Here is a 20006-nt window from a genome sequence, read left to right on the forward strand (position 1 = left end):
GAGTATGTAGTCCAGTTTTGTGCAGTGAGAAAACTACGTCTGTGTGCTTCTGTGAACAGCCCAGAAAGCCTAGCTTTCTCCGCCTGTTGGCTTAACACGGCAAAGCACCCAGGGGATTGTGTGGGTTTTCTGCTGCTGAGCAAAGATCTTGAATTCTTCAAGGTGCTGCTAGTGACCGCTGACTCCTGTGTCTAGTCACAGACCTAATGCTAGTTTGTGATGCCCTTTGAATCACTATTTTGAGCAGGATCTAAATTCCTCTCCCAGTGTACCCCAGACTCAATTTCAGGGTCAATTCAAAATTGAGCACTGTGGTAGGGCCCTGACCTGGCATTCAGCCCGTGGAGCAGGTTTCTTCTAAGGAAAGTGTTGTCCTTTAACCTCTGCTTGTTTTCAAAAGAAACAAAGGGTCCTTACCTGGGTTTCCCTTGGGCCTCTCTGATCCTTCCCCAGAGTAGCCAAGAACAGATCCTGGGCTGTGGGGTGAAAAAAAAAAAGTGTCAACTAGGTAGGATGGTGGTGCTCAAAATAACTGTCTAGCGGGGTCTTGGGGGGTTGCAAATGGGTGTTATGGGCTTTTTTTCTTCTTGCCTCTGCTCTATCCTTTAAAGAGAAAACTTATTTTTGAAAAGTATATACATACACATTTAGGTTTTTATACCATACTGTATCAGCAAGAATACCACTTTGTGTTTTATAATCTGTTCCTGAATCTGTCTTCTCTTCCTTCTCTGCTTGTTTCCCAAACTTCTTTGCCTTCCTCCTCTACCTGCTGTGTATAGAACCCCAGGAAGTCCAGTGCCACAAGGCGATTTCCTGCAGGTCAACTTGGGTTTTGTTTTTTGGGGTTGTTGTCGTTGTTTTCCTGTGTCTAACTCTTGGATACGGCATGCTTAGGTAGCTGGCTACTGAGTTTTCAAATCCTTTCTGGGAGAAGATGACCCAAAGACCCTTGCAGACGGGGTGGTTTTTCTCATTCAGATCTCTGTGACTATGGGATGTTTTGTTCTCAAAGCTATCTGGGGATGGGGAGGGGTGTGTGTGCAATATGCGATTTATCATGATTTCCTCAATATTTGTTCCATGGACGCTTTTCTTAATTCTTCTGAAAGAAGAAATAACTGGCACTTCTGAAGTCAGCTCTTGACTGGCTGAAGAAATTGAGTATCTTTGTCTTCTCTCAAAATCATAAAATGAGAATTAGTGAGGCACCCGATTCTAAGGTTTATCCAAAATTTTTTATTTTGATTTTTTATTCTGGGAAGGGTGGTAAGTTGATGGGGCATTCCTCATTTTAGCATTTACCTGAGAACCAAACTTGCCTTTTACCCCTTGTCCCTAGAATTGGTGCTCTGGGAATATTATATTGCTGTTAACCATCAATGTTGGGGCCATCTTTCTAGTAAACACAGCCTAAACAGGGGAGCAGCAGATGAGAGAGTATGGAATTCTGTTTCCAGATGTTTATTTCTTGGTGTAAATAATGAAGCCAATGTAAATCCTGTGTCAAGATCTAGAGAATGGTGCTTTTTACTACAGTTAGCACATGCATTTTTAGAACTACTACATGTTTTAGAGAATCTTTGCTGTGTATATGTAAACTTCTGTACTGTTCCACCGTTAACAAATAAATTATTTCATTATTAAAGAAATTCTGGTCTTCCTGATGTTTTGTACCTTCTTATGGTTTTACTTACAGAACTGAGGTGAGCAGACTCTTTAATTTCATGGGAAGTTCGCTGGCCAAAAGTTCTCAGCTCTTGGGTTCCCGGATGAGTTGAGATGGTGTGGCTCGGGCACGGATCGTGCGGCTGCTGCTCTCACCTGTCCCTGCTCTGCACTCGCCCCGGGCTCACTGGTCACCGGGCTGACACCCCTGCTGATGCCCACGCTCTGCTGGAAAAGACAGAGATGTAGTCACAGTGTAACGCCAGGTGGTCAGTTATGGACTAAAGCTGGGCAGGGACGTACATGAGCCATCACAGCAGTGGCAGCTTTCCAGATGGGCCCTGAAGAGAGCAGGTGTCTTCTAGGACAGGAGCAAGCGTGCAGGGAAAGAGGGCAGCCCCGCAGGGCTGGAGTATGGCAGGGGCAGGGGTGCACAGAGCATGTGGTGTGTGATGGGACAGGTGCAGGGAGGACAGCCAACTGTGAAGGATGCATGCGGTCGAGAGGAGAGAAGGCACCTGCTTTAGGGGGTTGGTTATTTCACATGTGAACCCATTTGGTTAATTTACATTCACTCATTTAACAAAATTGAGCCTGGCTCTGTCATAGGGCAGAGGGACACACATAGGGACAGATCACAAAACCCTGCCCTTTGATGCCACTTTTTAGGGTCACCCACTGGCTCTGCCCCTCAGACCCTGCCCCGCAAGCCTCTGAGCTCAGAGCCCCCTCAATGGCCTCTTCTTGATCCCTCAAGAAAGCACTTGTTCAGAGTCAAGAGGAGAGAAAGGGGGGCTTTCTCCTTGACTAGTGACCGCTCATTCTTAAAACCACCTAAGAAGTGGTTTCAGTTAGGATGGTCTGCAGCCCGTGGGGCTTATTAAAAAATGGGTCTTTCTGGTCCTCCTACTTGGGAAAAGTAGCTTTGCCCTTCTGCTTTGTCTCAAAGGCAGGGGCCATGTGCCAGGCCAGTCGAGGACCTCCGTGGACAGGCTCCAGAGCAAACCCACCGGAGAGCGCACGGTCCGCAGCAGGGGTGGACGGCACAAGGGGCCGGTGCCGGTCCCGGTCCCCCGTTTGCTGAGCAGATGACAGGAAGCTCCGGGCTGCAGATAATCACCCAGGCAGCTCGCACAGACAGCCTCCCCCGCACGGTGACAAATCTTACTCCCAAGGTTTCCTGACATTGCTTGTTCACAGGAGCCCGAGGAAGTGGCCTCGCTTCTGCCGTCCGGGTCCACATCACCCTGATGGTCAGCTCACGACTGCTGGGGGCTCTGCCTCAGCACCTCCAGGAGTCCCAATGTCAGCCCTGAGGGTGACTGCGGTCATCAGCCCCATCTGTGGGGATGGGGGACACGGGCAGTGGGAGGTGAGGTGTTTGGCCCTGAGTCCGCGGCGCTGGGGGACTCGGACTCCAGAGCCCACACTCCTTCGCCTCCATTTTTGCAAGAGCGGTGCCCACCCCAGTTGGTTTTCCATATTTGGCATCTTTTCTTTTCCAAGCCTTTGGACGCAGCGATCTAGTTTCCGTGAAGGGACCTTACAGTCCAGGGGATGAGGCCGAACCCGGGAACACATGAGACAACAGCGGGTCACCACTGCTGAGTCGCCATCCTCACTTCCGTCCACGCTCCTCTCCGTACATTCGGGGTGGGGGGGCGACTCCTGAACCTCCTGGGGCTCTGGTGACAAGAACCCAGCACGCTGCTGAGGAAGACCTTCTTACGGGACTTGAAGAAATTCTCTCTCCACCATGTCTTCTGCGCTAGGGGCCCTGGGACACCATTTCAGTCAGCCAGTATTTCCTTAACACGCTTGCACGTAGCCTTGGCGTTCCCTTGAATCCAGTGACACTTCAGCCCACTTCTTAGATGTCACCAAGACCTAGACAAGGAGGGACATAGCAAGCCTGTCTGCCAAGCGTCTCTGGAACAGCAGCCTTTCATTCCCGTTGCCCACTTGGGCCTTCACATCCATGAAGGGCATCTGGCTTCCAGTGGCCAAGGGCCCCCCAGGCAGGGACGCCGCAGGAAGTGTTGTTCTGGGCTTGGCACTGACCGGGTGGCCACTCTGCCCCACGTGGAATGCATGGAACATTCTTTCAGAGACTACACAAAGCAGACAAGACCTCTCACAGCTGACTAGGGGTGGACATTTGCCCAGGGGAAAAAGCAGCTACGTGATGGAGGCAAATGACAGACATGCTTTCAGCAGACAGGAGGACAGGCTCTGCCAGGCTGCAGCTTCTGGGGTCTGCCCTCCCCGTGCATGAACACAATATCTCTGGTAAAGACAGGCTGAGGATTTTGTGGGACAATGGAGGCCAGAGCCAGTGCAGAGCACATGGTGTGGCCCCAAGGCCAGGATGGAGCTGGGGACTGGGGACTCAGGGCTGGAGAGGTTCTGAGGGAACCAAGGCCCTGAGGGAAGAGAGAGGAAGCTTTCCTAGGACTCTCTTAGCCTCACCTGGGGGCAAAGGTGAGTGGGGACACCCACGGTAGGGAGCTCCGTGTCCGGAATAGGTCTACCTTCAAGGAGACACCTGGGAGGGCCTAGGGGACAGAGGGAAAGGGAGAAACACCAGCCCAACCAACCCTGTTGGTCACCCAGATGCCAGGCTGGATAACATCTGGGGGCCGTCCCTCAACCTGCCTCGTGGCCAGTAGGGCTGAGAGACCCAAACCATCTGCTGAGAAGGTCATCTAGTTTAAAAACGTCTGATAAATTCTTGCCTTGCTAATATTCCCATCGCCCAGAAGGGAGTTGTTTATCACGGCGCTGGCACTGATCCTGATCGACAGTGGAATGAGACATCCTCGGGGGTCCCCCAAAAGGGGGTCCTGGGTGACGGTCAAGCACACAGACTCTGGTCGGATGGATCCAAGGCCCAGTGCCAGCTCCACCCACTGTACTCCGGGTGACGTGGGGCCACTGGTCTTGGGCTCCATTTCCCCATTTTGAAAAAGGAGGATAATAATAATAATAATATCTATCTCCTGGGGCTGTTGGGAGGATTAAGTGAGAGAGGAGATGGAAAGAGCCCAGCCCGGTGTGCCTGACTTTCGGGACCATTCAATACATATGAGCGATCATTATTTTAATACCACGGTCAGAAATGTATCTTGGGTCTCCAGAAGACAAAATTCCAACATTCAGAAAAGAAATCAGCCTGGAAGGGAAAATTACATGAGATGGCAGGGAAGTGTTCAAATATGTCACTCTGACCATGCTATTTAGACAACGAAGGGCAAGCAGGAAGTGGTTAAAATGACAGGAGGAGAGACAAGAGGGTGACTCAGGGATGGACTGTGGTCAAAGGTGGGGAAAGGGGTGTTTTGTTCAGGTGGCACCTCACTTGCTTGCTGTTCAAAAAGTGAAAACACAAATCCTAAAACCCCTCCAGCCTGGCAAAGCAGCTCAGAGCCTCTCAAAGAGAAACCAGGAAGTACAGGGCTGGCGAAGCCAGAGACCCCCTAGCTAAAATGCCTCCATTTTGTAGACATCTCCTCAGAAGAGCAGGAAGTGCCTTGGGTCCCAGCATTTGCACGTGTCTTTCCAACAGCAAATTCAGAACAACAGTCACCAAAGCCCTGACCAGTCAACAGAGACCCCACGTTTCAAGTATAAACCAAGAGGTTATGACAATTCTCTTCAACTTTGCAATTAAAATCATTGGTTAAGGCAGCTACGGGGCAAGCACAGACCAGCACAGGACATGGAACAGCATGGGGCCCAGAAGAGTCATCAGTGGAGACAGACGACCAGGAGAGGACTCGGGTGGGGCACTGCTTCCTCTTTACCACACTTACAGCCCTCAATGGTGGGTGAAACTACTTCTCTGGAACTCAGAGCAGGAATCCCATTGCTTTCCCTGAAGAATGGGTGTGTGTTTCCTCAGGAAAAAGTGAATCATTAAATGGGTCACCTTTCTCTTATTGCTTAGGCTGCCAGGAAGCTCAGAGCCAAATTCACACCTCACCGTTAGTAACTATGTGAGACCCTGATTTGTGTCTGTGTGTGTCTGTGTGTCTATGTGTATTTAAATTCCCCCTACTGGGCGCCTGTGTGGCTCAGTGGGTTAAGCCGCTGCCTTCGGCTCAGGTCATGATCTCAGGGTCCTGGGATCGAGTCCCACGTCAGGCTCTCTGCTCGGCGGGGAGCCTGCTTCCTCCTCTCTCTCTGCCTGCCTGCCTCTCTGCCTACTTGTGATCTCTCTCTGTCAAATAAATAAATAAAATCTTTAAAAAAAAAAAAAATAAAAAAAAAAAAATAAATAAATTCCCCCTACTCCTTTTCTTGACCTTCATTTTTATTTAAATTTCTTCTATTTTAAGATATATAATTTTAGAAGTCATTTCAGAATCACCTTTTTCGAGAACAAGAACACAATTATAAAGAGGGCAGCCTGTGTGTTAAAACAAAAAACACTCTGGTCCCTTCTTTGGCAGCAGAGGGCAGTGAGGTTGGCTAAGCAAGGGTAAGGTAATTGGGGTCGAAAGCATGGAGAAGGAAGGGGAGTGTGGGGTATTTTAAAGCAGTGGAAATAAACTTGCCAAAGAATAGAAGGGAGCTGCCTCAGGGCTGAAAGTAATCCCTACTTGTCTAGAGGAACTGGGGCTCCTCTGGGGGTTTCCACAGAGACCAGGGGCAGCAGCAGAGCTGGCCTGGGTCTGAGTCACCTGTCAGAAGCAGAAGGAACACCACCCTTTCTCCTCAACTCAAGAAAGTTTATCAGATTGTAAGTAAATGAGAATATTATTTTCACGGGACTAGCCTGGACTCTGCTCTGTTGTATAAAGAGAAAATCACTTGCAAATTTCGGTATTAATAAATTACTTGTGGTCCCTGGGGCGCCTGGGTGGCTCAGTCTGTTCAGTATCGGCCTTCGGCTCAGGTCATGATCCCAGGGCCCTGGGATTGAGCCCTGAATTGGACTCTCTGCTCAGCGGGGAGTCTGCTTCTCCCTTTCCTTCTGCCACCCACTTGTGCTCGCTCTCTCTTTCATTCTAAAATAAGTAACATCTTTATAAATAAATAAATAAATAAATAAATAACTTGTGGTCCCATGAGATTAGACTAGTGGACACTGGCCTAGCTACAGGAAGGCATCCTGTCCTAGTCAACATAAATACACTAATTTGGACTGAGGTATGGATGGCACATTCCCCACATCTGAGGGTGACCCCAAGGTGGTAAGATGACACCCTGATTGCCTAACAGAATCAGGATCCAAAACTTCTTGACCGCTAAAGTGAGGGGGCATCTCAGACAAGATGCATTTTTCAGAGATGAGCACACGCCCCCGTCCTTGGCTATGGACCTGCCAGTCCCAGAGGGGAGTGCCACCCACTGCCAAGGCTCAGAGAAAGAAGGGGCCACCACAGAGTGAAGCCCCTAGGTCACAGGAAGCTGGTCTCTCCCCTCTCTGTCCCCAGGAACCGCCCCCCCAATACCCCTCACCATCTTTTTAGAGGGGGAGAGGGGCAGAGACAAAGGGAGAAAGAAAGAGTGTTAAGCAGGCTCCACACCCAAAGTGGAGCCCTGTGCAGGGCTTGATCCTGCCACCCTGAAGTCACCACCTCAGCCGAGATCAAGAGTCAGATGCTTAACCAACTGAGCCACCCAGGCCCCCCTCCCTCTATTATCCTTTTTAAACAGCCATCAGACCCCAGCCTTCCTCAGGAAAAAATCTACCTGTGGAACTCCATCTCTCAGCACAATGTTAGATCTCTTCAGTGGCAAGTCCCCACCTGAGCTGGCCTTGGCCACCCTCCTACACCTCAGGTCCTACCACCTCACCCCATGGACTGTTCCCTGAACACCCAGGGCCTTTGCACTTGCTGCTACTCCTGCCCAGAATGCCCTCCCCCAACACCTCCATGGCTTTTTCCTTGCTCCCCTCGGGTCTCTGCATAGAGGTCACCATGTCCACAAGGTCCCCAGGACTCCATCTGTACAAACGACACAACCCTCCTCACTTTCTACCCACTCTCCCTCTCATCCTGACTCCTTTTCTTCTCATCACAGGACATTCTGTTTTGTCTGTCTGATGTTAAAAGGGGGCTCTGTAAGAGCAGAGACAGAACTCTCCAGAACAGTGTTGCCCCAGCACCTAGAACTGTGCCCAGCACACGGGATGTTCAGCCATCCACACTGGTAGGCGGATGGACAAGTGAGTAAATGAGTGAACACAAGCCAGAGACAGACTTCAGGCTCACAGCTGAGGCAGGACGATGACTCCAGTGTCCTGTACCCCAGAGGGCCGACAGTGAAAGCCAGCGAGTGAGGCGTTTATTACAAATGAAGGACCTGAACACTGGCAGAGTTGTCGGCAGGCAGGCCAGAGGGCCCCGAAAAATACCTGGGCTTTAGAATAATCCACATGACTTGGCACAAGCAAAAGCAATTTGATAGAAAACAATCTGGATGAGAACAGGGGAGGAGACACACTTCAGCCCAAAGGACAATTTGGTCTAAAAATACAGTCCACAAAAATAAGAAATTGTGCAGAGGATCATAGGGAAAGGGAGGGAAAACTGAATGGGAAGAAATCAGAGAGGGAGACAAACCGTGAGAGACTCTGGATACTGGAAACGAACCAAGGGTCACTGGAGGTGAGGTGGGCAGGGAGGCGGGGTGACCGGGTGACAGGCAGGAAGGCGGGCACATGATGTGAGGAGCACTGGGTGTTCTATGCAACTGATGGTTAGCTGAACTCCACCTCTGCAACTCATGATGTGCTCTATGCTGGCTAATTGAATTTAAATAAAATTAAAATAAAAATATGGTCCACATTTTTCAAAAATTGGGATTTTGAGGTAGTATGGAGGCAGAATGCATCTTTTTGTGCCTCAAGGATTTTGCTTACATTTCAGAATAGTTTTGCCCTCTTTTAAATTTCTACTTAATATTTCTGCCACCTATCTTAATTCTGCTCATTTCTAAAAGTGTTTTGTGAAATGCCATGCACACAGATGAAGTTGCGTAGACCATGCACATTCTGCCTAGTGAGTTATTGCAAAGTAAATGCCCACACCAGCCCCACCCAGTCACGAATCAAGACACTGCTGGCCCCCGCGTGTCCCCAGATGCCCTTCCCGACGCACCCTCCTGGCCGCCCCGCGTCTGTCATAACCGCATCCCTTCCCTCGCCTCCTGACTGTGCATCTCTACGCACAGTGGCTGAGTTTGCCGTTGGTTTTAGGTTATGTGCGTGGACTCACACAGGCCATGTTTGGGTCTGTCTTCTTTCATCTGACATCATGGCTGTGAGATCTGTGGTGTGTGTGGCTGGAATCCCTTCCTTTTCCTCACTGGAAGGTGAGGCTCGTAACAGGAACATGCTGGAAACAATCCGCATGTCCTAAATAGGGCATTAGTTACATAAAGTATGGAAGTTTGCGAGGAGAAAGCACGAAAGAGGAAGAAAGAAAATTTTTTTTTCTAAAAAGGAAGAAGACTAAAGTTTTGCTGAAATTTTTGCTAAAAAGGAAGAAAGAAAAAACAATAGAGGGAGTGAAAGGATGAAGGAAAAGACACCCATATAAATGTCCATAGGAAAGGTCCTGGGAAAATGGGCCATATTTGACCTCGGGAGGGTGACTAGGTAGAAGGTTCTTCAAGAAGTTTCTTTTTTAGAAGGTTCTTCAAGAAGTTTCTTTTTTTTTTTTTTTTTAAAGATTTTGTTTATTTATTTGACAGAGAGAAATCACAAGTAGATGGAGAGGCAGGCAGAGAGAGAGAGGGAAGCAGGCTCCCTGCTGAGCAGAGAGCCCGATGCGGGACTCGATCCCAGGACCCTGAGATCATGACCTGAGCCGAAGGCAGCGGCTTAACCCACTGAGCCACCCAGGTACCCAAGAAGTTTCTTTATCTATTTTTGGGTTGACCTAATTTTCTGGTTTTCCTGTAATGAGCACACGCTGCATTTGTAAAAACAACAACAACAATTACTAAAAGGAATGTAAACAATGACAAATTAACCAAGCAATGAAGTAACTAAAGGACCCTGGGGGAGTCCTCCTCCTCCTTCAGGGAAGGTTTTCGGGAAGTTCTACCTCCCAAGTTTATTCTCAGCCAATCACGTCTCTTCTACTCATTTGGTAATTTTTATAGATTTTTAATTTTTGTAAATTGAACGGTGGTCAACCACAGTGGACACGTTCAAAAGTTTTACAAATACTTTACATGTTGCTTAGTTCACCAAGGCCCATTTGTTGAACATTTCCACTTTCTAAATTCGTTTCCACCCACTTTGTCCTCCTGGGTCTATTTATAATAGATGAAAACAAATCATTCTTACCCCAGCAGACTGAACTGCACATTCTGAAGGCAGGCAGGCTTACATTCCCAGTTCAGCCATCGACCATTGAACAAGGCTGAGCCAACCAACCCCCCCTAATGTCAGTTTTCCCACCTGTTAAATGGAGATAAAACCTACATTCCAGAAGCTTTTTAAGACCTAGAAATTGCCAAATCAGAAAACTGTGAGTTACCTCAGGCCAGTTCCTCAGCCTTGACCTGCTGTTGACATTCAGGGCTGGGGAGTTCCCTGTTGGGGGGCCGCCCCGTGCACTGTGGGAGGCTGAGCTGCATCCCTGGCCTCTCTCTACCCCCTAGACACCAGTGGCACCCCCCTTCTCCCCTCCACCTCCCTGAAATCTGTGACAACCAGAAAGGTCTTCAGACATTGTCAAGTGTTCCCTGAGGGGCGAAACCACCCCTGTTACCTCGGGAACTGGCCCCCCTTCACCACCGAGGCTGCTGGTCAGGCTCTTCAGCCTGCACCCCGGCCAGCGCAGATGCCCCTCCCCTGCAGACAACCCCTTCCCATCCAGTCTTATGCCTGTTCCCTGTCCACAGGACACTGGAATGCACATCAGCGCGGGACACGAAAACACCAACGTGTGGGCTTTTGCTCTAGATTCTTCCCCCGACTCTTCCATTTCAGACAAGTAATTTAGCTCTTTAGGGTTTGCTTCTGGTCCTGGGCTACCAGCCAGCATTGACCAGAAGACATGGTACTTTTGTACCTGCCTAACTTCTTCGACTTTTGTATCTGCCTAAACCCGCAATGAGACTTTATTCAAGGGGCGCCAGGGTGGCTCAGTGGGTTAAGCCTCTGCCTTCGGTTCAGGTCATGATCTCAGGGTCCTGGGATCGAGCCCCGCATCGGCCTCTCTGCTCAGCAGGGAGCCTGCCTCCCTGCCCCTCTCTGCCTACTTGTGACTTCTCTCTCTGTCAAATTAAAAAAAAAAAATCTATTTGACTGCCCCAGCTAGGGAAGTGTAGGGTGGGTTCCAACGTAAGGGAGGGGATGAGGAAGACACGGTGGCTGGATAGTCCTGGAGAGAATAGACACCGACACACCGCTCAGTGGCCCCGAAGGTGTCAAGACATCCCAGGGAGGGGCTGCCTGGTGTCCCTTGGAAGGCAAGACCTGAGGCCCTGCCTGTTCGTGCTCCTTCGTGTGGCATAAAGCAGCACAGCCATGTGGCCTAAAGGGATCACGTGACCAGGGACATGGTCCTCTCCATGGTAACGGTGCATGGGGTGTCCATGACTTGTCGCCCCTCTCTCCACAAAGCTTCTGTGCTGTGTCAGAGAGCCTGTATGGATGATCTCCAAGAGAAATCTCAGCCTTCCGTCATATTGTCTGATCTACGGCTGAGGTCACTCCTGATGTCACTTAGGAGGGACACCTGTTGAGTCACTACCTTGCTCAATCACCTGTCAAGTCTTTCAACAACTGTTTATCAAGTCCCTGAGAATGCACCAAGCCTGCTGGGGGGTTGGGTACAAAAGAGCTCTTTTCTGGCACTTACATTCTAATGAGGAGAAACCTGTCAACGTATTTCCCAAGTTTCAGTCATTTGCATACTGCTTCCAAAATTTTGGCCTATATGCCCATTGCCCGATCATCGTACTGCCTCTTCCTCTGGCTTATGGATGGTGGAGTCACAGTTTTATCTACCTTAGGCCCAGTGCACCCAAAATGTTCACAAAAGGACAAGCTATTAGTATATGTATATTTTTTCCTCATACACATGAAGATAAACCTGTAACTTTAAACTTTAAAATAAATTGATAGTGTACTTTTTAATGGAGTGCATCTTAAAGCTGAAAAAATCCACCATCAATTATCTCTGGCCTTCTGGAGTCACCTCAAAAGTCATACAAGACGCTCCACACTGGCCTTCTGTCTCTCCCCACCCCCAATCACCTCACTAGCCAGCCCCACTGGTCTCTCCTTCCTACCTATCCCCCTGTCCCCCGCTTCTTCTTGGGAAATAACCACTTGTCTTCAGCTTAAAGATCCACTCTCTGGAGCCCTTCCTGGCCCTGTGCAGAGGGCAGTGAGGAGGGGGCACAGCGCTGGGCCGCTCTAAGACCTGGGGTCCCTTTGCTGGGCTGCCTCCTTCCTCAGACTGCAGATCCCCAGAGGGCACGGCTCAGCTCTCACACACTTCCTAGGGCAGGAAGATGCTCTAACAGGAGCCCGGAGAAATGAGGCAGGGCAAGGCTGGCCACAGACGAGTCCCACGACAGCCTGTACCTTGGAGAAGTGCCCCTGTCCAGGCTTCAGGAAAGCTGGCCCATGGTATCCGAGCAGTCAGAAGTTGAGAGCCAATATGCGAACCCCCAGTGAGGACCAGAACTGCCAGGAGAGGGGGTGAAGACCTGACCAGAGTTTCCTGGTGGCCCTGCCAGCGAAGGCACCTGCATTACCGGGATTGCTTGGCAAGAGCGGGCCCTGAATCACACAGCCACTGATGGGACTAAAACGTGTGGTGGCATCAGCTGACAGCCGCCTCGGTGTTTCTTCAGTGGCGGAGGACCAGGTGGGCAGGCTAGGTCACCACTATGGGGCACAGAGGCCAGCCACGGTCTCAGCACTGCCACAGGAGAAAGATTTATGACCTCGAGTCTCTCTGACTCCAGCTGCTCGCCTGACGAGTACCTTGTGTCCTCAAGACAAAAGAAAACCTTACGCTGGCACCCAGGGCTTTACACACCTGGGAGCCTTGGCTCTCCTTAAGATGACTGTGGTCAGATTTCATCATTTCTTTTTCTTCTCATTTGCTGCCAAGGACCACCCACACTTCCCATTGAGTAGGTGATTAATAAGTGGTTGCTCGTGTGTTTGTGTTTCATAGGCACAGGGTTAGCAATTCTGAAACTACTTTCTGGGTATGCTGAGACTGAGCAGATAAGTCACCTGGAGCTAGATTTCTCGTTGGAGAAAAAAGCTGCGAAGACGGAAAGGGAGTTGGGTTGGAGTTGGAAGGATCAGTATGAATTCACTGTTAATACACAGAGAGACAGATGTAGAAACATAAATGGATGAAGCAGGTGTTTTTTTCTTAGATCTGACCACACCAGTGATGTAAGGACACCCCAGTAACAATGAACACACCAAACACCAGATCCTGGTTTCTAAATATCAGATTCTACTAGAAGGAACCAGTTTCCTTGGAGAAATGGCCGATCCCAAGACTGGTCCAAGGAAGATACAGATGAAGCTGAAACATCTCATGACAGAAAGGAAGGGCTCAAATTATGACGGCGACATGGCCCAAGAAGACCGAAGCCAGTCTGAAGCGGCTCCCAAGACCAAATCTAAAACATCAGTATCAAAATAATGGTAGTAAGAGAGGATCACTCATTGAATACAACAAGAGACCGAGTCTACAGGGACACAAATAACCAGCAGGAAGGCGGGCGGCCTGGCTGGCTCAGTCAGCGGAGTGTCCAACTCTTGGTCTCAGCTCAGGTCTTGATCTCAGGGTTGTGACTTCATCCTTGCATTGGACTCTATGCGGGGTGTGGAGCCTACTTAAGAAAGTAAATTAAGGGCGCCTGGGTGGCTCAGTGGGTTAAGCTGCTGCCTTCGGCTCAGGTCATGATCTCAGGGTCCTGGGATCGAGTCCCGCATCAGGCTCTCTGCTCAGCAGGGAGTCTGCTTCCTCCTCTCTCTCTCTCTCTGCCTGCCTCTCTGCCTACTTGTGATCTCTCTCTGTCAAATAAATAAATAAAATCTTTAAAAAAAAAAAAAAGAAAGTAAATTAATTTAAATCCAATTAATAAACAGGAAGGGAAAGCTCAGAATTGAGTGCCAGTTAGTACACACGGGAAGTAGAACTAGAAAATCGCCATTGGCAGGCAAGGATCATCAATGGATCCAGTGGGTAAGTCCGACGAGAAACAGACTGTTTGTACGGTCCCACAGCATCTACTCCAAAAAGGCTAATTACACGCGACAGAACAGTCTGTGGTAGAGAAACCTGGCAGACACTTTGACCAACTGGTGAAAGTCAGCATCACCAGTAGTGGAGCCAACAGGCAGCCTGATGCGAACAGAGGAGGACACATACATCATCACGGTCCTGCGAACTGCCAAAAATGCAGAGCCTGAATCTGGTCACAAGAAAGCGTCAGTCGCCCAAGTGTAGATTTACACTCTACAAAGTCACTGACCCGGCCTCTTCATCAATGTCAAGGGTGTGAAAGACAAAGACAGACTGAGGACTTGTTCAGGTTAAGGAAGCCAAAGAGACATGGAACTAAATGCAGCAGGTGGCTGGACTGAATGCCGGACGGAAAACAGTGGTTTCTTTTGCTCTAAAGGTCACTATTGGGATGATTGGGAAAATGTAATAAGGTCTGCAGATCAGGTAATAGTAGTATGCCGATGTTAGTTTCCCGATTTTGATCACTGTATTGTGGTTGTAGAGGAGAATTCCTGGGGCATCTGGGTGGCTCAGTCAGTTAAGGCTCAGTCAGTTAAGCCTTAAGTTAAGGTCATGATCCCGGGTTCCTGGAATCAAGCCCCAACTCAGGCTCCCTGCTCACCTGGGGAGTCTGCTTCTCCCTCTCCCACTCCCTCTGTGCTCGCTCTCCCTCTCTCACTCTCTCTCAAATAAAAAAAATTTTAAAGATTTTTTTCTTGGGTGCCTGGGTGGCTCAGTGGGTTAAATCCTCTGCCTTCGGCTCAGGTCATGATCCCAGGGTCCTGGGATCGAGCCCCGCATCGGGCTCTCTGCTCCGCAGGGAGCCTGCTTCCTCCTCTCTCTCTGCCTGCCTCTCTGTCTACTTGTGATCTCTGTCTGCTAAGTAAATAAATAAAATCTTTAAAAAAAAAAAGATTTTATTCTTAAAGAATTCCTTGTCTTTTTGGAAATAAACACTAATGTCTTTAGAAGTAAATGCATATTTGCAATTTTCAAACAGTTCATATACATGTAGATACAGTCCAGGGGAGAATGAGAGAATAAGGTTAACTGATAAAAATGTTACTATTTGGGGGTAGGGCTGCCTAGGTGGTCAGGCAGTTGAACTTCTGACTCTTGATTTTAGCTCAGGTCCTGATTCAGGGTCATGAGATCTAATGCCGAGGGCTCTGTGCTCAGCAGGGCGTCTGCTTGTGCCTCTCCCTCTGCCCCTCCCCCCGCTTGTAATCTGTCTCTCCCACTCTACGAAATAGAATCGTAGGGGCACCTGGGTGGCTCAGTGGGTTAAAGCCTCTGCCTTCGGCTCAGGTCATGGTCCCAGAGTCTTGGGATCGAGCCCCGTGTTGGGCTTTCTGCTCTGTGGGGAGCCTGCTTCCTTCTCTCTACTTAATTGTGATGTCTGTCAAATAAATGAAAATCTTCAAAAAAAAATTTAAGATAAAATAAATAAAATTCTTAAAAAAAGTGACTATTTAGGGAACTAGGTAAAACGGATGGAAATTCTTTGCAGTGCTCTTGCAACTTTTCTGAAAGTCTAAAATTATTCCAAAACAAAAACTTAGAAATAAAATAAAATAAATGCGGGATAAGGGCATGAGGAATTATCCAGCGTAGTCTGGGGAGTTAACGGCTCTTGGGGGTGTGGCGGTCATGCGTAGAGAAATGGGTGCCTTGTGGGAGCCATGAGTTGCCCCGTAACTAGATGATCAGATGTTCTTCGCCAGAGCTTTTCCAAACTTCACCTGGAGAGGGCTTTCTGTTGTTTTGTTCTTTCCACACACACCCACGCGCCCTGGTGGAGGCTCTCCTGCAGCTCTAGGTGGGGTAGAGCCTGCGTTTCTAATAAGCTCCAGGTGACACTGATGCTGCTTTCCTGCCGGTCCCGGTATTGCCCTTTGAGTCACACCGGGGGGTAAATACAGCTGCGACACTGCCCACACGTTCTCCAGCCTGGCTGCCCCGCGGGACCCTGAGGAACCGGCTTTCATTGCTCTTCCCAGCGGATTCTCCTTAGCAGCTGGGATTAACTCCTTACTTTGATACTCCTGCCTTTCCATCATCTCAAATTGAGATCCTCCATCCGGATATCACCCTGGCTTCCGGAAGAGCGTCATTGTCTGCTGCTGCTGTATCCATCAGGCGCCCAGGAGCCGGAAGACTCTTCCTGGTCGACCACCTCGGTTGAAGCACTTGCACACAGGTCATGCACAAACCCTTCCCCCAGGCACCAGTCCCTCCGCAATGGGTCCAGACCTTCTTTTCCCAGCTGCTCTCCAGGGCTCCCCCCTGGATGCTCCGTTCCTAGCAGAGCTGTTCAGCCCCCTGAACCCCAGGCTCCATTTGCACCTGTAACCACCTCACATGTGCTGATCTCCGGTCTCACTCCCTCCCGCGTGAGAGCCGCTCTTTGGTTCCTTCCTCCTGGGGGCCTGTGCTGAGGCAGTCACAGGGCCCCCACCCCCACCGGGCCCATCCCAGGGCTTAGAACAGAGGAGCAAGCGTCTCTGCCACTGGGCCACAGGTCACCCTGTTCCTGTTCCCATAGGACAGGGCTCAGCAGCCTGCCACATGTGGGCAAGGGCAGAGAGGGGACAACCTCGGTGTCACCCTGAAATTCTGGCCTGGCACCCAATTCCCCATCGCCGGGCCGCCTCCCCACCCTCCCTCCTTCCGTGCGTGCCTCGGACGTGGAGAAAATAGGTCACGGGGAGGTGCTGCCAGGGTTGTCCCCTCAGGGGAGGGTTTGGCGCAGGAGAGAAGCCTAAATTTGTTTGGAGCTTGAGAAAGGGACCTGGGAGGCACAAGAAGACCGTCCCCTTCTGCAGGGTTCTCCTACCTCCTTCTCGGCTCCTCCCACCGCCGCAGCTGGGCCTCTCCAGGCCTCACTTGCCCTGAAAAACACTTCCTCGTGACCCAGCACCACCCACCACCCATCACCCACTGCCCCCGTGCACAGAGCCTGCTGGAGCTCATTCCTCTTAATGTGCTTGGCTGCCTAGGAATGGGCTGCGGTAATCATGAAGATGAGGGGCTGCGCCTGGGCCTCAGTTTCCAGGAGAATCACGGCTGGAGTCGGAATGGGGAGCGAGGGACCCGGACTCAGAGCAGCTGCGGGACAGCCAGCCTCAAGTCCCCAGAGGCTTCTGAGGCAGCTGACTCCACCGTGCCTCTGGTGCCTGCCCAGCTAGTTGTCTCTCCTTTGGGGACATCCAGGCGGAAACTTCCAGGAGAGGCTCATCCCACCCTCAGGAAAGGAAGATGTCCCCTTCCTCCCATTAAAGCTCTTGAGGCTTTGCACTCTCGTTTCCCTGCAGATCCTTTTTGGTTGAGTGTTTCCGTCGTTACTCAGGCCTGCTGAGTTCCAAACGGACAGGAACTTAGGAGCGGGTATGAGGAAGCCCCCTAAGAAAGTAACACCCGGGCGCCTGGGTGGCTCAGTGGGTTAAAGCCTCTGCCTTCGGTTCAGGTCATGATCCCAGGATCCTGGGATTGAGCCCCGCATGGGGCTCTCTGCTCGGCAGGGAGCCTGCTTCCTCCTCTCTCTGCCTGCCTCTCTGCCTATACTTGTGATCTCTGTCTGTCAAATGAATAAATAAAATCTTTAAAAAAAAAAAAAAAAAGAAAGAGTAACACCCCACTCCCAAATCTGGGAATGCCCTAACCACTCCATCCCATCTCTCTAGTCTCAGGCTCCACGTCCCTCCAGGAAGAAGCTGCCCTCATGGTGCCGGAGCACCCACGGCCAAACCCCTACTCTGTCCTCCAGACTCCCGTGGGCTGCTCCGTGCAGGTGGATACCTGCCCCCTGCCTGGTCTGCCTCTGTCTCCCAGGCTGCCGTAAGAGCTATTTGCCATGCACTTACTTTCCCACTTGTTTACAAGAACCATCAATTTCCAATCCCCAATCAGTACCTCACAAATAACGTTAGGGTCACTTTTGGGTAGAAGAGGCAATTTGGGTGTGAAAATATTGTAGTTTTCAGTTATAGAGGAATTATGGAAGAAATAAGTAAAAATATTTGAAATCGAGGCTAAGAAAATCCGAGACATATATACAGGCACTGTGTGTCTATGGTCTTACATCTCCAGGCTAATCACTCTTGGAGCCCTTGGAGCTTCCCTCTCTTTGACATTTTCTCCCCGTTTTACCCAGTCACTCTCATCCATTCCATTCATCCCCAATCAACACATTATGTGGTGTTTTTTTTTTCCATGAGTCAATTTTTATTGGTTTTTGAAGTAAAGAATTATGGGCATAAGGCTCAATGAGTTCCAGAGCAAATGACAGAAGGAAACTACATCATACAGGTAGGTGGGAAGACCCAGCAGGGAAGACTCCCAGGGCAGCTGTGACCCTCACCCACAAGGGCTGGGTCTTGCTTGTGAGGACCTTGTAGCCCAGACCCAGCCCAGCTGAGAAGGACCTCATGGAGCTGGAAGAGACTGAGCCACATCTCAGGGGATCTGAAGAGGTACCCCAGTCCTCTCTGAAAGACAGTCATTTCTAGTCATCTTGGAACCTTCCGGTCTTAAATCTTTGCCACCAATAGCAGCTTGACCACTATGAGGACTCTTCCCTCCCTCTGAGATAGCCAGCCTGTTCTCCCTCACCTGTGCCTGCTCAGATGGAAGCCTCCCTGACCAGGGACAGAAGGCGGCCCCTGCACATGGAGGAGGAGGGAGTTGGTTCCAGAAGGCTGGCAAAACCCAGTGACCCCTGAGGCTATTTGCCCTTCCCTTCCACTGTGGTGGGTCCTCCCACTGATGTTTGGGGGGTAAAGGAAAGGGGGCTTCTCAGTAGGAGAGCTCCTGTCCCCCCTCCCCCGAGGAGGGCTCCTCCTCTATGAGCTCCAGGTCGAACTCATCTTCCAGGGACCCTCCAACAGGCAGGAGGCGGAACTTCTTCCCCTTCAGGGTGCATGTGCGATGCTCGAAGTCCAGGACGGCGTTGTGGTCCTGGAGCACGTCAGTACCAATGATGGCTTCTTCGGCACTGGCGTCGGCCACTAAGAACTCTGCCTTCAGCTTCAGCTTCCCCAGGGACACCACTGTATCCCAGATGCCCAGGATCTTCATTTCAGCCCCATTGGCCACTTTTACCACATTCTCAAAGGGCCGCAGGGTGTCCAAGTCACCATCCGTGACCTCCTCCCACAAGCTGGGGTGGACCACAGACACCTGAGCCCCGGAATCCACCAGGAACCTCACAGGCACCTTGCCAATTTTCCCCTTGAGGTAGTAGCCCTTACCCATGCTGTTGGCAAAGACGATCTCCTTGGGCAGGTGGCTGCGGGTGGCCCCAGGCCCGCCGAAGGCTTTCAGGAGGGTCTCTCTCACAGCACCGTAGTCTTCCTGGTCCTTGGGGCTGAGTCCACTATAGACCTCCAGGGCATCTCCCCTGAGAGACTCTTTCAGGAACCTGAGTTTGGTGACGTGGTCCCAGTGGTTGAGGTCGTTGATGACCTCGAAGCGGTGCAGCCAGAGGTGTGGGGCTATGTTGGCTCCATCAAAGGGCTCCGGAACGAAGGCATGCTCCCGATGGCCCTCCCGGCTCCTGGCTCCGCTCCCCGCCATCCCTCTGTCCTCCTCTGGAACTGCAGCACCGACCCACGCCAAGTAGAGCAAAGCGCAGAGCAGTGTGGGCGCAATCACGCTGGAGAAGAAGGCCTCTCGGAGCGGAGTGTTGTTTGCTGCCCGTCTGGGGCAGGCAGAGGGGGCCTGGCACGAGCTGTCGGACTGACTGCTGGGCACGGAGGCAGGCAGCTACTATGACCTGCTCAATCGGCAGAGCCTTTTTGATGCCTAGCCTAGGCCCCCGGGGCTCCCCATTCTTCCTTTGTTCTGGAAGCCCCGCCCTTGCTCAGCCCTCCCTCCTGCCAGCATCCTGCCCAACGAGCAGGATCAGTGCCTCACCCTTCTGCATCCATCGCTGGGACTGGTACAGGCCAGCCCACGGTGCAAGAAAGTCCAGCCCCAGTCAGAGGGGACCCACTCAGGTACCCTCCCCAGCCCGTGTCCGAGAATAACAGAGGAGGACACAGAGTATGTTATGACATCCAGGTGTCTGTCATCAGCTGGAGGAGGCAAGGACCAAAAGGCCCACCA

The 20006-nt window shown here is 50.8% G+C and overlaps 1 protein-coding gene across 1 annotated transcript; it reads right to left on the reverse strand.

Moving 5' to 3' along the window:
• Nucleotides 1-18101: 18101 nt before the first annotated feature.
• On the reverse strand, nt 18102-19661 carry ASPRV1 (aspartic peptidase retroviral like 1). Its single transcript, XM_032352357.1, has one exon. The coding sequence runs from the start codon at nt 19473-19475 to the stop codon at nt 18696-18698; it is 780 nt and encodes a 259-aa protein (XP_032208248.1). The 5' UTR covers nt 19476-19661; the 3' UTR covers nt 18102-18695.
• Between the last annotated feature and the right edge of the window lie 345 nt (nt 19662-20006).

This window comes from Mustela erminea, chromosome 7, assembly GCF_009829155.1.
Source record: "Mustela erminea isolate mMusErm1 chromosome 7, mMusErm1.Pri, whole genome shotgun sequence".
In the NCBI taxonomy this organism is placed as follows: Eukaryota; Metazoa; Chordata; class Mammalia; order Carnivora; family Mustelidae; genus Mustela; species Mustela erminea.